Source organism: Pseudorca crassidens, chromosome 2 (assembly GCF_039906515.1).
Source record: "Pseudorca crassidens isolate mPseCra1 chromosome 2, mPseCra1.hap1, whole genome shotgun sequence".
Classification (NCBI taxonomy): Eukaryota; Metazoa; Chordata; class Mammalia; order Artiodactyla; family Delphinidae; genus Pseudorca; species Pseudorca crassidens.
This window is the reverse complement of record NC_090297.1, coordinates 97,348,920-97,370,969: the sequence shown is the minus strand read 5'-3', so window position 1 is coordinate 97,370,969 and position 22,050 is coordinate 97,348,920. Positions and strand designations below refer to the sequence as shown.

At 50.7% G+C, this 22,050-nt stretch overlaps 1 protein-coding gene across 4 annotated transcripts; it reads left to right on the top strand.

Annotated features, from left to right (window-relative positions):
• The first annotated feature begins 1,617 nt into the window (after positions 1-1,617).
• Positions 1,618-21,571, top strand: DENND2D (DENN domain containing 2D). Of its 4 annotated transcripts, none has more exons than XM_067727224.1 (12): positions 1,618-1,804; positions 6,581-6,756; positions 7,570-7,682; positions 8,735-8,804; positions 9,517-9,594; positions 10,676-10,816; positions 12,050-12,198; positions 14,569-14,746; positions 17,572-17,613; positions 18,023-18,107; positions 18,435-18,674; positions 19,152-19,674. In XM_067727224.1, the coding sequence occupies exons 1-12, from the start codon at positions 1,747-1,749 to the stop codon at positions 19,226-19,228; spliced, it is 1,407 nt and encodes a 468-aa protein (XP_067583325.1). In that variant the 5' UTR covers positions 1,618-1,746; the 3' UTR covers positions 19,229-19,674. The 4 variants fall into 4 exon arrangements, with proteins under 4 accessions (XP_067583325.1, XP_067583328.1, XP_067583327.1 ...); XM_067727223.1 differs by lacking the exon at positions 1,618-1,804 and adding an exon at positions 2,396-6,020; XM_067727227.1 differs by lacking the exons at positions 1,618-1,804; positions 18,435-18,674; positions 19,152-19,674 and adding exons at positions 1,999-6,020; positions 21,159-21,571.
• The last annotated feature ends 479 nt before the right edge of the window (positions 21,572-22,050 follow it).

Genomic DNA, 22,050 nt, shown 5'->3' with positions numbered 1-22,050 from the left:
TGTATTCATTCCTACTGCTGTATAGTACTCCATTGTAAGAATATGCTGCAACTCATCCATGTCATTGTTTATGGACATTTGAGGTTATTACAGTTTGAGGCTATTTCAGATAAGATTCAACATGAACAATCTTGTACATATCTTTTTGCTGTACCTATACACATATTTCTTCATCTGTTTTTACAGGAAGGAAGTAGATTGGTTAAGGCCGCCATAAAATAGGTTGGGAAAATTAAGGCACAATTATGTTCAACCAGTGGGACAAATTTATCATGAACAACTACTATACTTACACGGAGATGCAGAAGACATGAATGCAGAGCCAAGAGAAGGTACTTGAGAAAGAGATGTGTCCTCGTGTGTGGAAATTCACAGAGAATAGGGAACAGAAACAGACTGTGTAATTAAGTACAAAATTGCATAGGCCCAGAGTAGAGGCAACTTTTAGAACCTCTGGGCTAAGACTAGACAGTTTAATACCAGGGCTAGATTCCTCACTGTTGCTCACCCATAGTCTGTGACACAAGAGTCACCTGGAGGCCATGCAGGGGAGAGGAAGGGGGTGTAGGTCCGGGGGTCATTTCTATAGATCCTAGACATATTTCTGCCACAGTGTCTTCTTCCCTCTGCCACCCACATCTGAAACAGAGGCTAAAACCTCTGTGAATGGAGAAATTTCAGACAGGACTCTGCACTTCCTCTATCCTTTCCACCCTACAGGTCCTGGGAGGCAGAGGAGAGCCAGGGCGGATCCCCCAGGACCAAGAGGGGCTTATCAAATGCAAATTTTCATTTCTGACAAAGGAAGCTTGAAATGTGGAAGTGTAAGGAAGCCATTGCAGGTGAGAAGGGCAGAAGAAAAGCTGAATGGCTCTATGGGGATTTGGGATTAGAAGAAGGGGAGTGTGGCTAGCTGCAACTGTCATCATCACTATTGTCATCATTATTATCATCATCCCTTACATTTGTATCACATAAGAGTTTACAAAGAGCTTTCTAATCCTTGACTTCCATGTCTTTGCAGGGTGGCAGGGCAGGGATTACTCTCATTTTGCTGAACTGCCCAAGAGCCGGCTGGATGGAAGGCAGGATCAAGGCCCTCAACTGCATCTCCAGTCCCTCCTCAAGAGCTCACAGGGCCAGGTCCTTTCGTCGGGGGAGTGGAATAGGGAAAAGAGCAACGCAGGGGCACGGGCCCCACGGAGGAGAAGGACAAATATAGCAAGAGATCTGGAAATGGCCAGAGGCTAACGCAGTTGCAGGGGGCGAAGTGGAGAGGTTGGAAAGCTGTGCCGACTCTGAAAACTCTGTCTCCTTCTGGCATAAGTCCCCGAGCCACCTGGAAGGTGTAGGGATGCCCACCGGGAGGGCACAACCCGCGCTTGCCGCGGAGGCGGAGGGTGACTTCGTGGCGACCCCGAACATTTGCGGACCGCGGGGCTCGGAAAGTCAAACTTCCCGGGACGCCCCACAGAGGGTGGGAGCCAGGTGGCACCGCCCCTCCCGGACGCGCGTTGAGCGCCCTCTGTCACCCCACGCAGCCCTGCCCGGCGCCCAGGGAAGAGCGGGCCCGCCCAGGTGCGCCGGGGGTTGGGCCGGAGTCCGGAAGGTGTGCCGTCGCGTCCCGGCTCGTCCCCCTCTGCCTCTCCCCCGCGGAAAAGTGAAAGTGTCTGCCAGCCGAGGTCGCGCATTGGGGGGGCGGGGCCGGCGCGGACCTGGGAGCGGGCGCCGGGTGTTCCAGGGGCCATGGATGGGCTCGGCCGCCGCCTCCGAGCCAGCCTGAGACTGAAGCGCGGCCGTGGGGGTTAGTGCCGGGCCGGGGCGCGCCGGGACGAGGGCGCGGGCACAGCGGGGGGACCGCGGGCCAGGACAGGAGGTGACGGGGACAAGGGGCCAAGGCAGGGCGGTGCGGAGGGTCGCGATCGATCGAGGAGCAGTCTGAGGGGGCATTCCGGGGGTGCTGGGCAGGGGTCAGGTGAGCTGGAGAGAAAGGGCGCAGGTAGAGGTGGAAACGGGCTGGTGGGGAAGGGGTCGGAGGTCAGAGGAGAAGCCACGCCAGCAGGGGCAAAGGGGAGGTCGCCAGCCAAAGGAAACCGTTGTGGGGCCCCGGGGCCACGTGTCCTACCAGCCAGGAAGTTTGTGGGGCAACCGCAGGGTGCCTGCAGCTCCCGGGCCGCGGCGGCCGCCCGGGAGACACAGCCTCAGCCCTCGGCCGCCCGCCTCCCCGCGCTGCCCCGCCTCCCCGCCCCCGGACTCCACTCGTGGGAGCCCGCGACTTTGCCCCGCACACAGCCGCCGGCCACAGCACTGCCCTTCCCCTGCGACGTCACCCCCCTCCCTCCCCTAGGGGCGGCGAGGAGCCCTGGAGAGTGTGGCCTCGAGCAGAGCTGGGATAGAGCCTGCTCAGCTGCTTCCTTAGAGTGTGCGAACCCGGCAAGGCAAGGCTCCCTTATCCCTTGGTCCCCCATTACAGAAGGAAGAATGATTCCTGCCATACAGGGTTGTACGGATTAAATTAGCAGTCAATATTCGCTTCCTTTCTTCTCAGCAGGGGCGCTGGGCTTTGGAAGGGAGTTAGGAATTCATTCATTCTTTTTTTCATTCATTCAACACATATTTATTGCTGCTTACCACTGACCAGCCCGATGGCTAAGCAGCCACAACCCTTAGATACTTTGTCCAGAGGTCCCACCTTCTGAGAAGAAGGGAACCGATTGGAAAGTAAGCAGGGGTCATACCAAGACAGTCTACCCCTTCTAACATTGGTGGTCAAAAGATTGAATGAGACCCCCTCTTACTCCAAGCCCCAGAACTGGGGAGACCTGGGAGGGGGGAATCAGTGCTCCTTCTGCCATCACCCCTGTCCCCCACCCCTAGCCCTTGCTGTTCTCCCTGAACACAGGTTTCCAGTATCTATCTGGTCATTCCACCTGTACTGAGGCGGAGAGGTCAGAGACCATGGGTTGGGACAGATGCCTGGGAGCGTGCCGTGGCAGGAGCAGATGCAGGGTGGGGCTGGTGGCCTCTTTTCTCTGGAGAGCACCGGCTTGGTCTTTCCTGGTCTCCCTCGACCCTCAGAAGCCTGTGTGAATGGAAGGGATCTGCTCCCTGCAGCCCAGAGGAAACATTCCAGTTGTTCCCAAAACAGGGCTGATGACTGTACCTGATGACAATGAGGGACTGTAAGATGTGCAGCCAGTATTACCTGTCCTGAGGTCTGGCACCTAGCGGGCAGGAGAGTGTGCCTTCTTCATCTTCCATACTATCCTCCACCTTTCCCGGAATTTCCCCCTCCCTCTTTTGCCCTTTTGGCCCCAAGGCAACTGTGTGGTAGGAGGGTGTGTGTGTGTGTGTGTGTGTGTGTGTGTGTGTGTGTATACACACATGCATGGGTGTAAATCATCCTGATGGGAGGGTTGGCAGTGGTGGTGGTCCTGGGTCGAGAGCAGCTGAGCTAGAAGAGGAAGGGCCAGCTTTCCAGATCAAGGTTCCAGAAAGTCCCTTCACCTATATTCCAGCTGGTTCTGGGACTTTTGTCAGAGGGCTGTGGGAGGCACTTCCTGGTGGAGGAACACGTGTAACCAGACTCCTGACTTCCCTAGAAAGGGCGTCTCCCTCCTAAACTGAAAATTCAGGATAATAATTCCTTTCTAGGGCACTGAGGATTAAATGAGAAGACCCATATTAAACGTGTGTGTGATGGAGGTTTTCCTTCTGTTGATAACCCCCTTTGAAAGGGGGAAGACTTTTTTCTGGATTTCTTGGTCCTCAGCCCCAAAGTCCAGTAACTTCTTTTGTTTGCGATTGTAAGTTTTGCTGTTCTCTTGGCTCTTCTGATAAAGCAGGAAGAAATGGGCTGAAAATGCAACCCGAAGGATTTAGGGAAAGAAATCATTTCCTGAGGTTCTGGAATGCCCAGGGAAAAGATTTTGCTTCTCAAGGTCTTTTGCAAACAGGAGGCATCCACATTTGTGGGATGTTTGGTGTGTACTGCACCCAGGAGGCAGGAGCGTGAACATGAAACGCTCATCATTCCCACCCCCGACAGATTCTGTTGTATTCCCCAAATAGTCCCTGAATTACTCTGTGCCTCGGTTTCCCCATCTGTGTCTGGAGATGATGCTTGTTTCTCAGATTGGTGGCGAGGATTGTGCAGCCAGTCTGTGCAGGTTGCAGATAAGGTGTGGTGACAGATCCGAGTGTTCCAGGTCACTGTTCTCACCACTGCAGTGAATGTAACGTTCCCTTTTTTTTTTTGGCTGCACTGGGTCTTTGTTGCTGCATGCAGGCTTTCTCTAGCTCCAGGCAAGCGAGTGGGGGCTACTCTTCATTGCGGAGCACAGGCTTCTCATTGCGGTGGCTTCTCTTGTTGTGGAGCATGGGCTGTAGGCACACGGGCTTCAGTAGTTGTGGTGCACGGGCTTAGTTGCTCCGTGGCATGTGGGATCTTCCCAGACCAGGGCTTGAACCCATGTCCCCTGCATTGGCAAACGGATTCTTAACCACTGCACCACCAGGGAAGTCCCTACAGTGATTGAAACATTCTTATTTACTGTGATCCTTGATCTCCCCAGGAGTCATGGCTGGGCCACTGAGTACTGGCTTTTACTAGTCCACAGAAGCCAGGTCTGGAACTATTAAGAGCAAGCAACTGTGTCCCCTATTTCAGCACCACACATTCTTCCAGAGGTCTATTAATTCTTTGCAGGAGTGGCAGACACTGGCACCAAACCCTTTTGCCTTCTAGCTTCTCTTAGGGGCAGCCTCCTGGCAAGAGTCTTTCTCTCTTACCACGTGCATTTACACACTCAAGGGTTTATGTGAGAATCCCAGGTGATTTACTGCTATTCTGTCTCTCTTCCCCAGCCTCCAGACACAGCACCACTGGAGCCCCAGGGCCCAGCTGCTCTGCTCTTAGCTTGTGCAGAACTGTTGACCTGGACAAACCAGGAAAAAAGACTGAGCAGGCGTGGGGGTGGGGTGGAGATCACCCAGATGCTTTCCACTCCACTGAGTGCCCCTCAGGCTACTGATGAAACCAGTCCCCTACTGTAGGCCAGGGAGACTGTCCTAAGTCAGTGCTTCCTATCTGGGAGGAGGGATTCTTTGCTGGAGCCCTGGAACAGGTCCCAGTGAGACAAGTTTGCCTTAGGACATATTGCAGGGGATGAAAGATGCACCATTGTAGACTGTGCTGAGATATCAGGAACTCTCCAACCCAGAGATGGACTTTGCTCTTTATTTCACCACCAGGAGAGGATTAGGTTCATTTTGATATCCAGGAATTCCTCTTGCTAGAACAATTTCTCCACTTAAATAATGAATGAGGTCAAGTCTATTGATTTTAATCAGGGGAGGCAGGGGCAACCTTGCTGTGAGGAGTTTTTGGTCCTGTGCTCTTGCTTGCAGCCTTGAAGTCCTGGAAGTCCCAGAGTGCAGCAGGGGGCCATGCAGAGGTTATCTGCTGCCATTGACCGAGTTAGGAAGTGAAAGGTCGGGAATCAGTTATGGAGATATAAGATCCCTGTCCTGGGACTGGCAAGGCATTCTCCACTGTCAAGGGGTTGTAAATAAACCCATTGCACAACCTTCAGCCCAGAATTAAAAGCCCTTAGCCCAGAAGCAGCTGGGCTCTGGAGGTGTTTGCCTATGACCTTTTCTCTCACCACACCCTGGGGCTCTTGGGAGGAGCTGAGGTCTGAGCTGCAGTGCCAGGATGCTGCCTCTGTCAGTGCAGGCGTTCTGCTGCCTTTCTGGGTCCTGTCACACGGGCTCCTTGCTCAACTATTGGGTGCATAGGATGGAAACTGCTCTCCCCTATTTGGAAGACAGCACGTGGCTTGGCTTCATAGAGTTGTGGCTGGAGACTGAAACGGCAGCCGCCTTCTCAGGTTTTCTGTAGCCAGTCTGTTAGAGGAAAGGCAAGCACTCCATGCCTTACAGGCCCAAGAAGATGGAAAGACAAGTGGTAGGCGGGATACTCAGGCGCTTCCGCAACTGGCTGCCTCGACACGGAGCAGGTCTGGACTGGATTAGCTACTTCTTTTTTCCAGGGTGACCCTCTTCGATGGGGCTGTTTCTTCCTTGAAATACTTCTTTTTCTTCTTCTTTTATATCTCATCCTTCCCCTGGTTCCCCATGTGACCTGGCCAGGAGGTTTCCCCTGTTGGTTTTTAGAGCCGGTCATGCCCTGTGGTCACAGTCACGTGGCCGTGGCCTGTTCCGATTTCTTGAGTCCAAGTCAACTCGGGGTGTACTGTTTCACTTAGGCAGAGTTTCTGCTACCCTGGGGCCTCGGGCCTCCCAGGTGACCTCCCCAGTATATTTCCTTGGCTTCCGAATCAGTGACTTCTTTCCTCCTCTTGCCCCCCCACCCCCGGTGGTTCCAAATCTCCCAGGCAGGCACGGAAACTGCCCAGTTGGCTCTGATCCCGTGCCTGGACCTGAGGTGCTGGGCAGGCTCCAGGGACCTCGGTGTCGGTATGACGGCCTAGAAGTGCCAAAGATACTGGAGCCTCACATCCTCCACTCGGGGCCTGGATCAATGAGATACCAGTGGGCCCTGGTGTCTTGGTTTCAGGACCTCCCCAGGATAATCTGGGGGAAGTTGTAAAGGAACCAGAAAGGGCCCAGGAGCACTGTCTACCCAACTTTGCCGGAGGGCAGCACTTCTTTGAATACCTCCTCGTGGTTTCTCTCAAAAAAAAGCCTTCGGGGGATGATTATGAGCCCACAATCACCTACCAGTTCCCCAAGGTAAGGATTGAAGGAAGGGGCAATGGGGGACAGAGGGTTCGGGTGTTTGAGAGGCGATGGGTGTGGGGGGGTGCCGTCTCCCCATCCCCAGCCCCCCACCCTGCAGGGGGCTCGTCTAGAGCTGCCCTGAGCTCACTGCTCCTGTTTCCTTCAGGTCCAGCCCTGTTTTCTCTTATCACCCGCAGAATCTAGGTCTGTAACGAACTGACCTAGGCTCCCTAGCTGGGAAACTAGGCTAGTTCTTCTGCTGTTTGGGGGACCTCCTAATTCTTCCAAATTCTATGCTCAGCCACCCTTCTCTGTAGAGAATCTTACCTTCTGCCAGAGGTCCTCGCAGGAATCCCCTCCCTGGGGTGGGTGGGAGGGAAAGGGTGGGGCAGGCACGTAGCTGGTGGCCACAGCCCAAGCATCGGACTCCTTCTTGTCTGGTCCCGCAGCGGGTGAAGGGGTGGGGTTAGGGCATCTTTCTCATTAACCCCGACAGTGAGGCTACTGAGCTGGCCGCTTCTCTTCTCAGATGCGGTATCTCTCTGATGTGGTCCTCCCAGGAAGCCAGGAGGTCTCTGGGCCTTTCTGCACTCAGCATGGTCCTGGCCCCCTTCCTGACTATGTAGATCCTTAGGATACTGAAGTCCAACTCAGGTTCATGTAGACTTGGCCCGGGAGGGACTGTTTCAGCGTTGGGGTTCTTCCAGGCAGACCCAGAACGCAGTCTCTATGCAGTGATGGGCACAGAGTAGCCCGCCAGCCCCCAAGCCCTCTCCACCTGCTCCTACCTCCACATCCACCTGTCTCTTTTCCCATTCCTTGTAGCGAGAGAACTTGCTTCGGGGACAACAGGAGGAGGAGGAACGGCTGCTCGGAGCCATCCCCTTGTTTTGCTTCCCAGATGGGAATGAGTGGGCCCCACTCACTGAGTATCCCAGGTAATCGCTCGGCCCTGGGACGGGGGAATCTGGGATTGGAGGAGAAGGGCGAACCACGGGGTTCCTGCACCCCCCGTCAACTGGATTTCTCACCAGCTTCCTTCCTGATGGGGAGGGGCTGGAGTTGATTCATTTCTAAACATCTTGCCTGGGACACCTCGAGGCAAGAGAGCTCGGGTAACCAGGTTAAGCAGTCCCTTCTAACAGAAGGGCGAGGCTCTTTCACTTGTCCTAGGAGCTAGTCACTGTGTTTTGATGGCCTCTGGCAGAAGATGGACTTAGAAGAAGTCCTTTGGCCTCTAAGGAGTCCCTTATATGCCAGAGCCTTTTACGTCGTGAGTCCTGGAATTTGACTGCCTGAGCTCAAGTTTTGGCTTTAGCACTTATGAGTTGAATGACCTTGGATGAGAAACACTCCCCCAGAGTCTCAGTTCCTTTATTTGTAAAGTGGGCATAGTGATTGAACCTACTTCAAAGGGTTGTTTTGAGAACTAAATGTGATGATACATTTAGAGCTTGACACCAATAAGCACTTTAAATAAATTACTGATGTTACGGTTACTCTCAGGATTAATCAGCAGCTCCCCTTTACCCTCCTCACCCCCCTCAGCCCTGCTCTGATGCTGACTGCCTTCCTGCTTTAGAATGTAGTGAGCAGGGACTTCCCTGGTGGTCCAGTGGTAAAGAATCCGCCTCACAATGAAGGGGACACGGGTTCGATCCCAGGGAACTAAGATCCCACATGTCGCAGGACAGCTAAGCCCAAGACACAACTACTGAGCTCGCATGCCTGAACTAGAGCCCACGTGCTCTGGAACCTTCGCACCACAACTACGGAGAGCACTCACCCTGGAGCTTGCGTGCCACAGCTAGAGAGAGAAAACCCACATGCCACAACTAGAGAGAAGCCCTCTCGCCACAACGAAGAGGCTGCACGCAGCAACAAAGACCCGAGGCAGCCAAAAATAAATAAATAAATCATAAATAAATCTTAAGGAATAAAAAGAACCCAGTGAGCAAATGTAAACCAGGTCTTGTCTGCTCTTCCTCAGGGAGACCTTCTCGTTTGTCCTGACCAACGTGGATGGCAGCAGGAAGATTGGATACTGCAGGCGCCTCTTGGTTTGTAGAGCTCAGAACGGGCCCCTCCTCTCTGCAGCCTGTTCTGCTCCACAGCTGGGTTTGCTCAAGCCTCAGCTGCAAAAGCCAAGGCTCCCTGGCAGAGGTGGTTGTAGAGAGAGCACAGCCCAGTACCTGCTGCCATGTTAGTGCCCTGTGCCACCTCACAAGAATGGGGACACACACCCCTCCTCACCCACCCAGGGCACCTTTGCTGCCATGCTTTGGTCTCTACTCTCCCCAGCTCGGGGGGAAGCTTCATTCTAACCCGCTACCCGCCCTCTCTATCCAGGCCTCATTGACTTGGCCCCTGCCTCCCACAGCCTGGCCTGGGATTTGGACAACGAAGCTCAGTCCTTGGGCTCTCAAGTCACTTTCATAGCGCTCTCCTGCCTAGCTGTTTCCTCGTCTCTACAACACACTTGCTCCCTCTTGGCTCACCCCTGATAGTGTTGGTGCCGATGCAGGCAGTGTTCGCCCTTGAGCCAACCAGCCCCCTCAAGGCCACTTTCTTTGGATTTCGGTGACCGTTCTGGCCTCCCTGCTGCCTCTCCCATGAGTGGGACCTCTGCACAGCCAGGTCTTTCTCCCTCCAGCCCACCATTCACCATGGATCCCCCAGCCCCAGCCACCAGCCCTGTGCCCCATCAGCCCCAGTTGCATAGAGGCCCTGGGGAGGCTGCAGCACTGAAGGAGCCTGTCCGTCCCTCCCTAGCCCGCCGGCCGTGGTCCTCGCCTCCCCAGGGTGTACTGCATCATCAGCTGCATTGGCTGCTTCGGCTTGTTCTCCAAGGTAGGGGTGGAACGGGATTCCTCGGGGCCTGCTGGGCCTGTTGAGCCTCCAGGTCCACCTGGCTGCCTGCCCTGCCTGAGCCCCCTGTGCTCCTCCCCCACAGCCGGGGTCAGGCGAGGCACCCTGGGGAGATTCAGGCAGACAGGCGATTGGGCTGGACTTGGCTTTAGGGAAAAGTAGGAACTGAAGCTAGAGGACTGTCTCCCCTGCAGAAAGCCCACTGCTCCCCATCTAGTCAGGTAAGAATGCAGCTGGAGTGGGACATGGGTAGAGCTCCAGGTCAGGAGTGGGGAGTTCCAGTTCCTCATCTGTCAAGTGCATGGAATGATCCCTCACCTTCCTATCTCATGGGTTGCTGTGAGGCTCAGATGACATGATACATGAAGAAGACAGAATACTAAACAGATATAAAGACAATTATACAGCGGGGCTTGGGGGACTCCCTCTGACTCTTTCCAGGGTAGAGGGGGAAGTTGAGGTCTCCAGGACTTCTGCTGGAGCAATTTGAGTGCTAGTACACCTGAGTTGGGATCAGAGAGGAATCCTTCCGAATGGATGTGGCATGTCTTAGTGGCCAGAAAAGGGCATCAGTGTGCTCTGCCCCAGGCAGGCCCCTTGAAGGATGAAGGTAATATACTCCATCAGCCTTGGCTTGGGTGGATGGTTCATCTGTGCAGGGTTCTGTGGATGAAGGCCATCCCTCGACCTGGGGAGCCTCTGGTGGAAGTTGGAGGGCAGAGTGGCACCTAAGAGGCCCAGCTTCTAGTCTCCCACTCCATCTAGCACAAATGAACATGGTACCATCAGGGATGACGAGTTTACTCTCGAATGACTTCCTGGGGAAGGTAGCTCGTGCTGATGTTAGGAGAAGGAAGGAATACGGATCGGTAGAGAGAAGACGAAAAGAAGAAGGCTAGGAGCAAAAGCAGGTCTTGCGCAGGAGGTAAACAGCAGACTGGTTTCTGCCAGGGAAGAATGAACCAGTTAAGGATTGGCGGGACCAGCCTCACACGTGAGATCTCAGCTACCAGCCTGGGAGCGTCCCTTTGAGTCATGTTTCCCGTGGTCCTCTTCCGTACAGATCCTGGATGAAGTGGAAAAGAGGCATCAGATCTCCATGGCAGTCATCTACCCATTCATGCAGGGCCTCCGAGAGGCAGCCTTCCCCGCTCCTGGGAAGACCGTCACCCTCAAGAGCTTCATCCCCGACTCAGGCACTGAGGTGGGTGAGCAAAATGGACAAGACCCTCCCTGACTGCAGGGGGCGTGTTCCTGGGGCACCTCTCGTCACAGTGCTCCCATTCACCAGAAACTGAGCCAGGCAGGCACTGGGGCTTGGCTCGAATTATTGGCGGCAGAGCTGAAAGTCAAACCCCAATGTTCTGATCCTCCCAACCTGATGCTCACAAGGACCTACTTACTGTTTAAGCCACCAAGACTTTTATTTATAATAAATAAATCAGGTAAGCTGAGGCTCCTGGTCCTAGAATGGCCTTTGCCCCCAGCCGCCAAACTGCCACTTTTCCCCATTACCTCACTTATCTTCCGGTGTCTGTCCTATATCTCTACCTTATGGCCTCCACCTGTCTTTTTCTTATCACACATCCCCACCCCTGAGTCCCCACCCATGCCACAGTGGGGATGCTATTGTTTTAAGACACTAAGCAGACAAAGCAGCAAGTAGAACGCTGTTTTAAGAATTCCAGTCCTGACCCCTGGTACTCTGGATAATCTGCTGTGTCTTCTGCTTCCCCAGATCGGAATAAGGGGAGGGGCTAGGCTTGTTCACTTATTCAAAACATAAGTGTGGCAGGCTAGCTATGCACCAAGTTAGACTATTTCCTGGCTACGAAGCGGTAAATAAAATGAATGTGGTCCCTGACTTCATGGAGCTAAAAGTCTAAAGACTTAAATAAGTAAACACACAAATAAATAATTAAAAATTGTATGATTGTGATGAAAAGAAAACAGGATACTACATGGGAAAATGATGAGAAACACAGGTTGACACCTTGCATTAGGTGGCCAATGAAGGCCTCTGAGACATAAAGGAGGATAAGAATGAAGAGAGAAAATATTGTAAACCAACTATACTTCAATGAAAAACTAATAAGTTAGTTTTTTTGAAAAAGAGTGAAAGGCAACCCAGGGGAGGGAGGGAAGAACCTCCGGCAAGAAAGAGTGTGACATGCTCAAGGAACGGAAAGGAGTTGATGCGGGGAAGCGAGGTGAGGCAGGTGGTGAGAGAGGCGGGCCTTGTGGGCCACATAGGGGATTACATCAGTGTCATCCTCAGAGCGTAGGGGAACCATGGGTGGGTTTTTAGCAGTGGGGAGGCACGGTCAGATGTACTCCTTTGGGGAAGATAGGGTGGAGGCTGGTAGAGACCCAGCTTTCGGGGGTTTGTGTGATTTTTTGAGTGTGGTGACTCCCCCTCTCTCTGGTTTCCCCACAGTTCATTTCGCTGACGCGGCCCCTTGACTCCCACCTAGAGCACGTGGATTTTAGTTCTCTGTTGCGCTGTCTCAGTTTTGAGCAGATTCTTCAGATCTTTGCCTCTGCAGTGCTGGAGAGAAGAATCATCTTCCTGGCAGAAGGTCTCAGGTTGGTCCAGCCACCGAGCGGGGTCACCTGAACTGACTGGCATCCCTGGGTTCCAAGGAATAGACCGGAGGGTTCTCGAAGGAAATCAGGCTGTAGGACCTGTGTGCTCCCCACCCTCCTGCCACCCTGCCTTGATCTGCACTAAGCCTAGAAAATAGCTGTTATAATTCCCTGTTTCTGCCTCCAAACTTGATCACTGCCTAAGCCTGAAGGAGGTTTGTGATTTAGCACTGAGAAGTACAAGAAGTATTCCCGTGACAGCCCTGGAGGAGACCAGTTAGGGTGGATGCAGACATGATTCTGCTCTCGAGAAGCTGAGGGAGGACAGGGCAGGAAGTCATAGAGTGGTAGGGAGGTCAAGCGCACTATCCTTAGTGGCAAACACATGTCATTTGTCCATTTATTCACTCATTCAACAAACACTTATTGTGTGTCAACTGTTTACCAGATGCCAAGCATCAGGAAAATACAGACAAATAAGACATGGTCCTAGACCTTAAGGGAATGTCGAATTATCCCCATTTGAAAAGAAAGCACAGGTATTGAAATCAGCAGAACAAAGTTCAAGTTCTTTTCCTCTACCTTTAGCTACATGGTGTTCCTTAGGTTAGGTTCTTAACTTCTTGAAGTCATGATCTCCTTATCTGTAAAATGGAGATCTGTAGCTACTTCATAAGAGTGTGGTAAGGATTAAATGAAGTAATGCACATTAGGTAACTAGCACTCTGCCAGGCACACACTGGTAAGTGCTAGTTGTTTTTCTTAATAATAAGTTCATGGTTGACTATATCCCTGTGTATAGTTGAAGCAGAATAATATCATGTCTTGGTCTCTACCTCTTAGGGGCTTCAAGTCTGAGAAAGACATGGGGAGATGTGTGACAGAATAGAGAAGGGAGAAAAATCGTAAGACAGTAGAAGGTTGACCTATTTATGTCTTGGGATGGAGAAAGCTGCTTATATTGGGCTGACAACCCTGGTTTTATCTTTTAGGGAAGAAGAAGAAAAGGATATTAGGGACCCAAATATTAGACCAGAGGGCCAGGTGAATGTCATGGGTTTTAGAGGAAAGGAAGCTTGGGCAGGCAGTGGGGGTCTGTGGGTTGAAAATTCTGTAAAAATCAGTGATAACCGAAAAGGCACCAGTCGTAGGCCAATCCTTGTGGAAAGTGGTGTAATCTTTTGCTTTGGAAGTAGCTCTTCTACTCTCTGCCCTGTAGGGGACTGAGAAGTTTCTGTCACAGCTGGAGCTGGGATTCTGGCCTTTTCCTCCTAAGATCGGTGTTTAGGAAGTGAAGGGGACTCTGGCCTGGACATGGGCAAAGGCCGGCAAGACTCATCTCTCAGGCGTTAACTTTCTTCAGGGAGACTCCACCACTCCCCACTTCCTTCCTACACTGAGTGTTTCAGATCTCTGCAACTCAGGCAGGAAGGGGACTTCCAGTCAGCCTAAGCCTTGGCGAGACTCTCAGAGACTCCATCTTTCTAACTCAGGAAGTGCTAGCTCCATACCAAGAGCTGAAACAAGGTTTCTGCATCTGTGTTTTGATTGGCTTTGGCTTTGGGGTAATTTGGAGAAATGAAGAGCCGTGAAAGCCAGTGGAGAATAGAGAAGACAGAAAGGGGGGTTGTGTGTGTGTGTTGGAGGGGCAAAGGGGGGAGGGATTGGGGGGAGCTGGGCCCGAGTTGTGACTTAGGCAATAATTACACAGGGAATGCTTCGTTGGGAAGGGTGGAGGAGCCACTTCTGTGGGACTTTCCAGGTAGGAATTGCTGGTCAGAGGTTCCTGGAATCCAGGAATTTCCCAAGCAAACTCAGGCACCAACCCGGTAACTTGAAATAACCACGAGTGGCCAGAGGGAGCTGTGAGAGTTAAAGACTCAGGATGAGACATAAGGAGGAAACAGGCTTGACCTCTCTGCTGCACCCCAATGTTTACACGTTTGTCTCCTTAACTACACTGAGTTCCTTAAAAGCAGAGCCAGTCTTATGCTTCCTGGTATCCACATCCTTAGCACAGTGGTAAGCACAGAGAAGGGACTCGAACAATGAAGACATTTCTTCTTCCCTCCCCTCTTTAGAGTTACTCCCCCGCCCCCCCCACCCCCGGAAGTGAGTTGAGAAGACTTAACTGGGAAAAGGATCAAATAGAGGCCCCATCCTTGATGAGAGGAGCCTCAGCCTCCCAGTTTCTGTACCTTTCCTCCCAGCTACAAGTAGTCACAAGCTCTGTGACTGGCATGGCTCCCAGACTTGCTTTTACAGGCAGCATGAGCAGCTGCTGTCAGTGGTGGGCTGTAGGGGTGGGTCCCTGGGGGTGGAGGCACAGGGAGGCCCCTCTGACTCTCACTCTCTGTGCCCTGTCCCCAGCACACTGTCTCAGTGCATCCATGCTGCTGCGGCGCTGCTCTACCCCTTCAGCTGGGCCCACACCTACATCCCTGTTGTCCCCGAGAGCCTTCTGGCCACTGTCTGCTGCCCCACTCCCTTCATGGTTGGAGTCCAAATGCGCTTTCGGCAGGAGGTTATGGAGAGCCCCATGGAAGAGGTATGATGCCGCAAGAAGAGGGCATGACTTGGAGCCAGGCAGACCTGGATCCCGATCCCAGCTCTGCTACTAACAGCTGGGTGATTTTGCCGCAGGTTGTTTAACTTCTTTAAGCCTGAGCTCCCTCATCTGTAATATCGGAATGACAATGTTCAGTTCCTAGGGATCCTAGGGGGAAAAATTCTGCATAAAGCACCTAGCCTGGTGCCTGACATATAGCTGATACTCAATAAGGGTCTGCTCCCTCCTCCTGAATGATTTCCCTGGGCTTAAGGGGCAGCACGTGGCTTATTCAGGGCTCACCCGACTGTCCTAGGCCAGCTAGTCCTAATGAGCAGGCCCCAGGTGTCCCGTTTTTCTTCTGAACGGACGAGCACAGCTGGTCTGTACAACAGCTGGTCTATACAACACACACCCCACTGGGGGCTGTTCACGGTGCGGTGCTTAGAAGTGAACTGACATAGCCTTCCTGCAAACAACAAGCCTTGAAAATGCAGATTTTTTTTTTTTGTAGCAAGGGTCATTTTTCTGATTAGCTCAGAGCTCAGTTGGCTAATGAGGATAGAGGTCCAAATTCCCTTTGATCTCTGTCAGCTTCTTATTTCTTGGCAGTGCCTCCAGATACACCAGAAAGATCAGTGGTGAAAATAGGCATTAATAACATAAATCTATCTCCAGTGTTGGAAGAACAACTCAAAACATGTGCTTTGCTTGAGTTGTCAATAGGAACTTTCAAGAGATAGCACATGATGATAATTTCAAGCCAGAAGAGCTACTTCGGTTTGTCTGCACGGGCTAACCACTGACTCCCTCTGTGTAGACAAAGGGCCTACCAAGGGGAGAGGCAGGGCCTAGAAGTAAGCTATTGAAGGCTTGCAACCCACCCTAGTGGGAGGACTTCCTCCATTTACATAAGAAGTATCTGCGGTCCAGATAACTCATTTATCTGAAGCCACATAGGCAAGGATGGAATCTAGTAGATAGAACCAAAGCCTTTCTTCCACAGAGTGCTGCTGGGAGGTAAAGAAGCAGGCTCTGTTTCCCTTCCTTGCTTTGCTGGCCCGCTCAACCCTCCTCAGGACTGCTGAGTACACATGCCCTTTGAGCCAGTATTTGCCTTGTGACTAACTGGGACAGAGTATCAGCCCCATGTTTAGCAATGACTTAAAATGCCCCATACCCAGAAGTTATGAAACTTCCTGATGCTACAGCTCTATCTCCTCAGCTGTGGCTCTTCCTCCACTGGCCTGGCGGGAAGACACCGGAAGGCTACACAGACTCCAGCTCCTGCTCGCTAAGAGCCTTGGCCTATTTTATTCCTCTGCAGCTGCTCCGTGAAATGGGCAGGGGGTGAGGAAGGGAGAGGGCTAGGGGCCAGGGAAGGGGAGGGGGATTCCCTGACTCCCCACGTCCACTCTCTGGAAGGGAACGCTTGACAGACAGTCTTTCCAAGTACTGGAAAGACTTCTGGGAACAACTTCACAAAAAATTTCTTCACACACTCTTACCTCCCAGCCCCCGAAGTAAACAGCCTGCCCTGAGTGAAGGCATCTGAGCCTATGTATACAAGTGGTTTCAGGCCTGAACTAGTTCAACTTTTCTCCCTTGACGATGGATAATTACAGTGCTTGCTCTGTCTCTTGGCACACTTCCTAGTTCCTCTCTTTCTTTTTATTTGGGAGAAGGGTGCATGCAGGGATCACTCACCCACCTGTCGAGACCAAGGGTCACAAACTGAAAAGAGGGAGCCAGCAGGCATTTAAATGGCCAACACAGGCTTCGGGGGATTATGACAAACTGCTGAGCACAGGCCTTGACTAAAGGGGGCAGCTGTAACTCAGTTCCATCTGTATGTGGATCAGTGTTAGAGCTCCTGACTTTTCAGGAGAAGCCCCAAATCCAAATTTTATGTGAAATTTTCCAATTTAAATATTGGAAACTAAATTCAATTATTTAAAAATTCTCTGAGGCAAAAAGAAACAGATCTGTAGGTTGGAATCCAACCAGCAGGATGCCTATTTGTCATCTCTAGTCTGGACTGAAGGCCTCTCAGGCAATGATGGAGCTGATACTAGAGCTCAGGTCTCCCAAGTTCCAGCCCTGTGCTTGTCCTACCTGCAGCCTATAGACACAGGTTACTGCCTTTCCTTCCCTCTTCCTGCTGACCCTGGGCTCATTTCCTCCTCTCGCTGTTTCCTGCTGGAAGGCTCAGAGCTCTGTGGGAGTTTTATAAATGGAACTCCAGGCAATTGTACATAAAGTTGTTGTGAGCATTAAAAAAATCAAAAGATGTCCATCCCTGTCCTAAAGCTGACCAGAAGGAAGGGAGTTGAAGGAGAGTTGTCGGGAGAAAGACGTAGTCCCAGGGACAGCACAACCTCGGCTTGGAAACTGTCCTATTTGTTAGCAGTATCACCTCAGGCAGCTTAGCTTCTTTGGGTCTGTTTCCTCATCTGCAAAACAGGCACAGTACCTGCCTCTACAGGAGCATTGGGAAGATTAAATGAGATAAAATGTGCAAAGCACCATGTGTGCCACGTACTAAATGTTGCATATGTAGAAGCCATTACCATGATCAATGTTTTATTAAGGGAGTGACTGGCTACCCATATTGTCTGTCCCATCTTCCTTAGCTCTCTCCTGTTTCCTGCTTCCTACACCCTCACACCGTTTTCCCAGGAAAGAGGGGGTGGTGAGAAAAGAGACTATCAGACAGGAAATGAGAACTTAAGGTGCTGATTTTATTGCTACTTGGGCTGAAAGTTACAACCACAGGCAGAAATGGAGAAAGGGGAAGAGATCAAGCTGTTTTGTGTTTTTTTCAGGTCCTGTTGGTGAATCTTTGTGAAGGAACCTTCTTAATGTCAGTAAGTGTCTGGGTTCAGATCCCCAGCAGACCCACCACCACTTCAATTGCTCTAGTCTCACTGATGTTCCACTTACTTTAACAAACTTTAAGAACTTTTGTTGAGTGAGAATCCATGCTAACAAGATCTCTCCTCTCTCAAGGAGCCCATGACAAAGACAGATGACTTCACAAGGCATCTGTTAGTGCCTTTAGGGCAAGGATATAAACCAAGTACCAGAGGGATGGAGAAACTTACTAGTGTTTAGAGTCAAAGCTTCTGTTGCTTCTCTTCTATGTGGCCAATTATCTGGGGGTGGGGGGAAGAGTGGGGTGTAGAATTCATCCCCATCTCACACTCTCTGCCAACACTTCACTTCACACCTCCCCCCTGACTGCTTAACCTCTGAGCTACCTCTGTCGTCTCCTAGGTTGGTGATGAAAAAGACATCCTACCACCCAAGCTTCAGGAGGACATCTTAGAATCTCTTGGTCAGGGGATCAAGGGGTCACAGAGTAAGTCCTAGGCTCCTCTTATTTTGGCTTTCTCCTAAGAGCTTGAGGGCATGATTCCCAATAATTCCCTTCCAGAACTAAAACAAATTCACTCAGCAGTCCTGGGCTAGTCCCAGAGGCCTTGATTCTAGGGCGAGTATGAGATTTTATTCTTCCTAAGCAATGGTGAACCCATATCTAGTCTCCCATTTTAATCAGTCAATCAGTAGTTATGAAGCCTACCTCACCCCTTCTCCAAGAGCTTTCAGCTTGCGAAGAAAGCCACTGGAGGTAAGAGTGGGTAGTTTCATCCTTCCACTATCCTGAGATGGTCTCTGTTCCTTGCAGCTTCTGAACAAATCAATGAGCATGTTTCAGGCCCTTTTGTGCAGTTCTTTGTCAAGACTGTGGGCCACTACGCTTCCTACATCAAGCGGGAAGCAAATGGGCAAGGCCACTTCCAAGAACGGGGCTTCTATAAGGCTCTGACCTCCAAGGCCAACCGCCGATTTGTGAAGAAGTTTGTGAAGACACAGCTCTTTTCCCTTTTCATCCAGGAAGCTGAGAAGAGCAAGAACCCTCCTGCAGGTATAGTGACAGGCCCCTAACAATCCAAGCCCAGAGGGTCACTGCCTCCAAGTCAGGTGTGGCCCTACGATGAAGAGGAGGGGAGGAAAGAGCATTTCTCTCTAGAGGCCCACAAAAATAGCTGTAATCTTACCAAGCGGGGCTGGAAGGAAAGAACCTGAAGCCTAAGAAAATGCCTCCTGAGCTGATACTTTGCAGAAGTTGCTCTGTTCATCAGCCAGCAGGAGGCCGTATACTCTTTGTTTTAGTCTGGAGCTAATTCCTACTAATTATTATTTGTTTTAGGCCCCCTCTGGGGCCAAATCAAATACCTGTATCTCCAAAGACCTGTGAGGGCTTGGGCATCCTGGCAGGAATGTGGGTGTAGTCTGGGAGCGTGGGCAGCAGAGAGGATATTCCTGACCCTCACTCCTGAGCTTATCTTAAGTCTGCCTGGCCAGATTAGATGTCTCTTAACACATGTATCTGAACCCACAGGCTATTTCCAACAGAAAATACTTGAATACGAGGAACAGAAGAAACAGAAGAAACCAAAGGAAAAGACTTTGAAATAAGAGCTGTGGTGAACAGCAGTGACTAGACCTATAGGCCAGTTGTGGACTTTGGCCCCTGCCAGCATGGTAGGATGTGAAGCTCTCAGCCCCCAGAATCCACAGCCTTCTTCCGAGTCCTGGTAACCAGGTCTTGCTTCAAGTTGGTGTCCTGAGTTTGGGATCCCTGGAATCAGCTTTCTCAAGACTTTGGAAGGCTCTGACCTCTGTGCTCACAGAGCTGGGCACAAAGCTGCCTTTCCTGCAGAGGTGACACCAGGCAGGAGACAGTAGTAGAGGTGTTGTAGAGTCTTACAAGTTGCTGTAACTGCCCTCTTCCAGGAACCTCTTACAAAATCCTCAACAGGGAAAGCAGTTGTGGCCCAAAGGCTCAGTTTCTCCACATAGAAGAAGAGGTCTGTGGACATGTGAGGATAAGAATAAAGATGAAAATCTTCTTGTTCTTTAAATGTGTATCTCTGGCTTCCACTATGGAGAGAAAACCAGGAAAACAAGGCAATAGATGTGAGAATAAACTGCGCTAGAAGTAGAGGACCTGGCAATAGTGCCCAGAACTCTGGGACTGTGTTTGGAGCGGTGGGATTACAGGGGTCGGCAGAGCCTTCTAATAGGAAGGGTGAGGGATACTGGTAAAAGCAGCAACCGCACTGGGGACACGGCAGCAGTTCTTGGTTCTAGTTCGGTGTGTTTTCCAGAATCTTGGGAGGAAAGGCTGCTAGCCAGAGTGAAGGATTTGCAGTCGAGTAACTTGAGGGTAGGAATTTCAGTTGACAGAAGCCAGTGAAGAACACTACATTGTTTCCATCAATAGGTCTGTCTGCCCATCACTTCCAGTTTGGAACTTTCCATTTTAGACATCCTACTTCCAACTTCAATATGTTGAGAAGCCCAGTTCAACTCTTTAGCTAAAGGTAGAGGGATCCCCCGCATTGACGTTTTTTCTCTTTGAGAAAAGAGAATCAAAATCTTAGAAGTTCAAACGAGTTTAGTAGTCACCTGGTCCATCTTCCCTCTGTATCTCTATGGACGGTTTCTGTTTAAACACTGTAAGGGATGGGAAACTTTTAGAAGCATCTTGTTTTTCAAAAATTCCATCTTTTTAATGTGAGTATGTGAGTGTGGCCCTCAGAGGCCCCTGCATTCTGTACAAAGAACACAAATGTTGTTGGAGGGTGGGATGGGGACTAGGGTTACCAAATTGAAGTTAAAGCCAATATAATTTTATTTTAGGGTCACAGAGACCTACTGCAGGTGGCACATGTTCTTCCGTCCACATGCCACCCCTAACTATGCTGCTACTCTTCACAGCTTCCAAGAGTCATTGCACCTTTTTAGGTAGTTTATGACAGTGGTTCCTAAGCCTAGTTGTAACTCAAAAGGTTTAACAAGGACTGGAATCCTGGGGAGCTTATGAAAATATGAGGCCCCATCTCAAACCTACCAAATATCTCTAGCAATAGGACCTGGGAACCTGTAGTTTTTAAAATTCTTCAGATGATTTTGATACCTAACCAGGTATCAAAATCATATATAATATGATCACAAGAAGAATTAGGACCAGCTGAGGTTTACTATAAACATACCATTGATATGATGCGGATGGTTATCTAGAGCTGAAGGAAGAGCACACCAAATACCTGAACGTCTTCCAGATTTCCTTTACACTGAAAAAGATTCTAGAATCTCAGTTTGTAGCTTCAGCCCACTAAAACCTAGTGTGGTGTAGGAGAGAACAATGGATTAGGATTCAGAAGATCTGGATTCTAGTCCCCATTTGGAAAAGGAGTAACTGTTGTGACACTGGTATGCCATTGAGCTTCTCCAGACCTCAATTTCCACTGTAGGTAATTAACATTTGCTCTGTCTATCTAATATAATAAGACAATGAGGTAACTTTAGTTAATTATCCCTCCTTCTTTTTCCTTTGTCCTAGCTTGCAACATTTGATCCGCCCTAGCATTTTTCTGTATGTACTTCTCTACCCCAGATGCTGGAGAAGTTGCTAGCAAGCAAAGGCAGTGAGAAACTTCCCCTTCCTGCTACATTCTAGCAAAGAAATGAAAGGTTTCACAGTCATTGCTAATCAAGATTACATGGAATTGATGAAATCATTAAAAGTGCAAGGAAGAGTTCTGGTTGCCAGGCAAGGCAGCACAGCTATTGTGTATCCATGATTATGGAAACAGGGTATAAATAAAAATCAATAGGAAGATACCTCATTTTAGTCAACAGCTTAAACCTTTTCCGCTTGTCTCCCTCTTCATTCAAGCAACTGAACTATATACAATGGAAACAGATCTGGTTTATAGTTACTGAGGACACCTGGTTTTCAATTCAAACTGTTGTACAGATACTGAGTAGCCAGAAAAGGAGAGTGCAAATTTTCAATAATTGCCTAGAGAGGCCCAAGCCTCTCTCATTAAAAATCTGGGGGAAGGGTTTGAGATTCCTAGACCAGGTGACTATTAAACCCCTCTGGACTTTTAAGATTATGATTCTGTTTTCTCAAAGGGAAAAAAAGATTTATAATCTCAAGGGTGACACAACCACAACCAAAAAAATCTACCAAGAGGGAAAATGAACATAGCACTCCTGTGTTTTGTTTTGTTTTGTTTTCCTTTGCGGTACGCGGGCCTCTCACTGTTGTGGCCTCTCCCGTTGCAGAGCACAGGCTCCGCATGCGCAGGCCCAGCGGCCATGGCTCACGGGCCCAGCCGTTCCACGGCATGTGGGATCCTCCCGGACCGGGGCACGAACCCGTGTCCCCTGCATCGGCAGGCGGACTCTCAACCACTGCACCACCAGGGAGGCCCAGCACTCCTGTG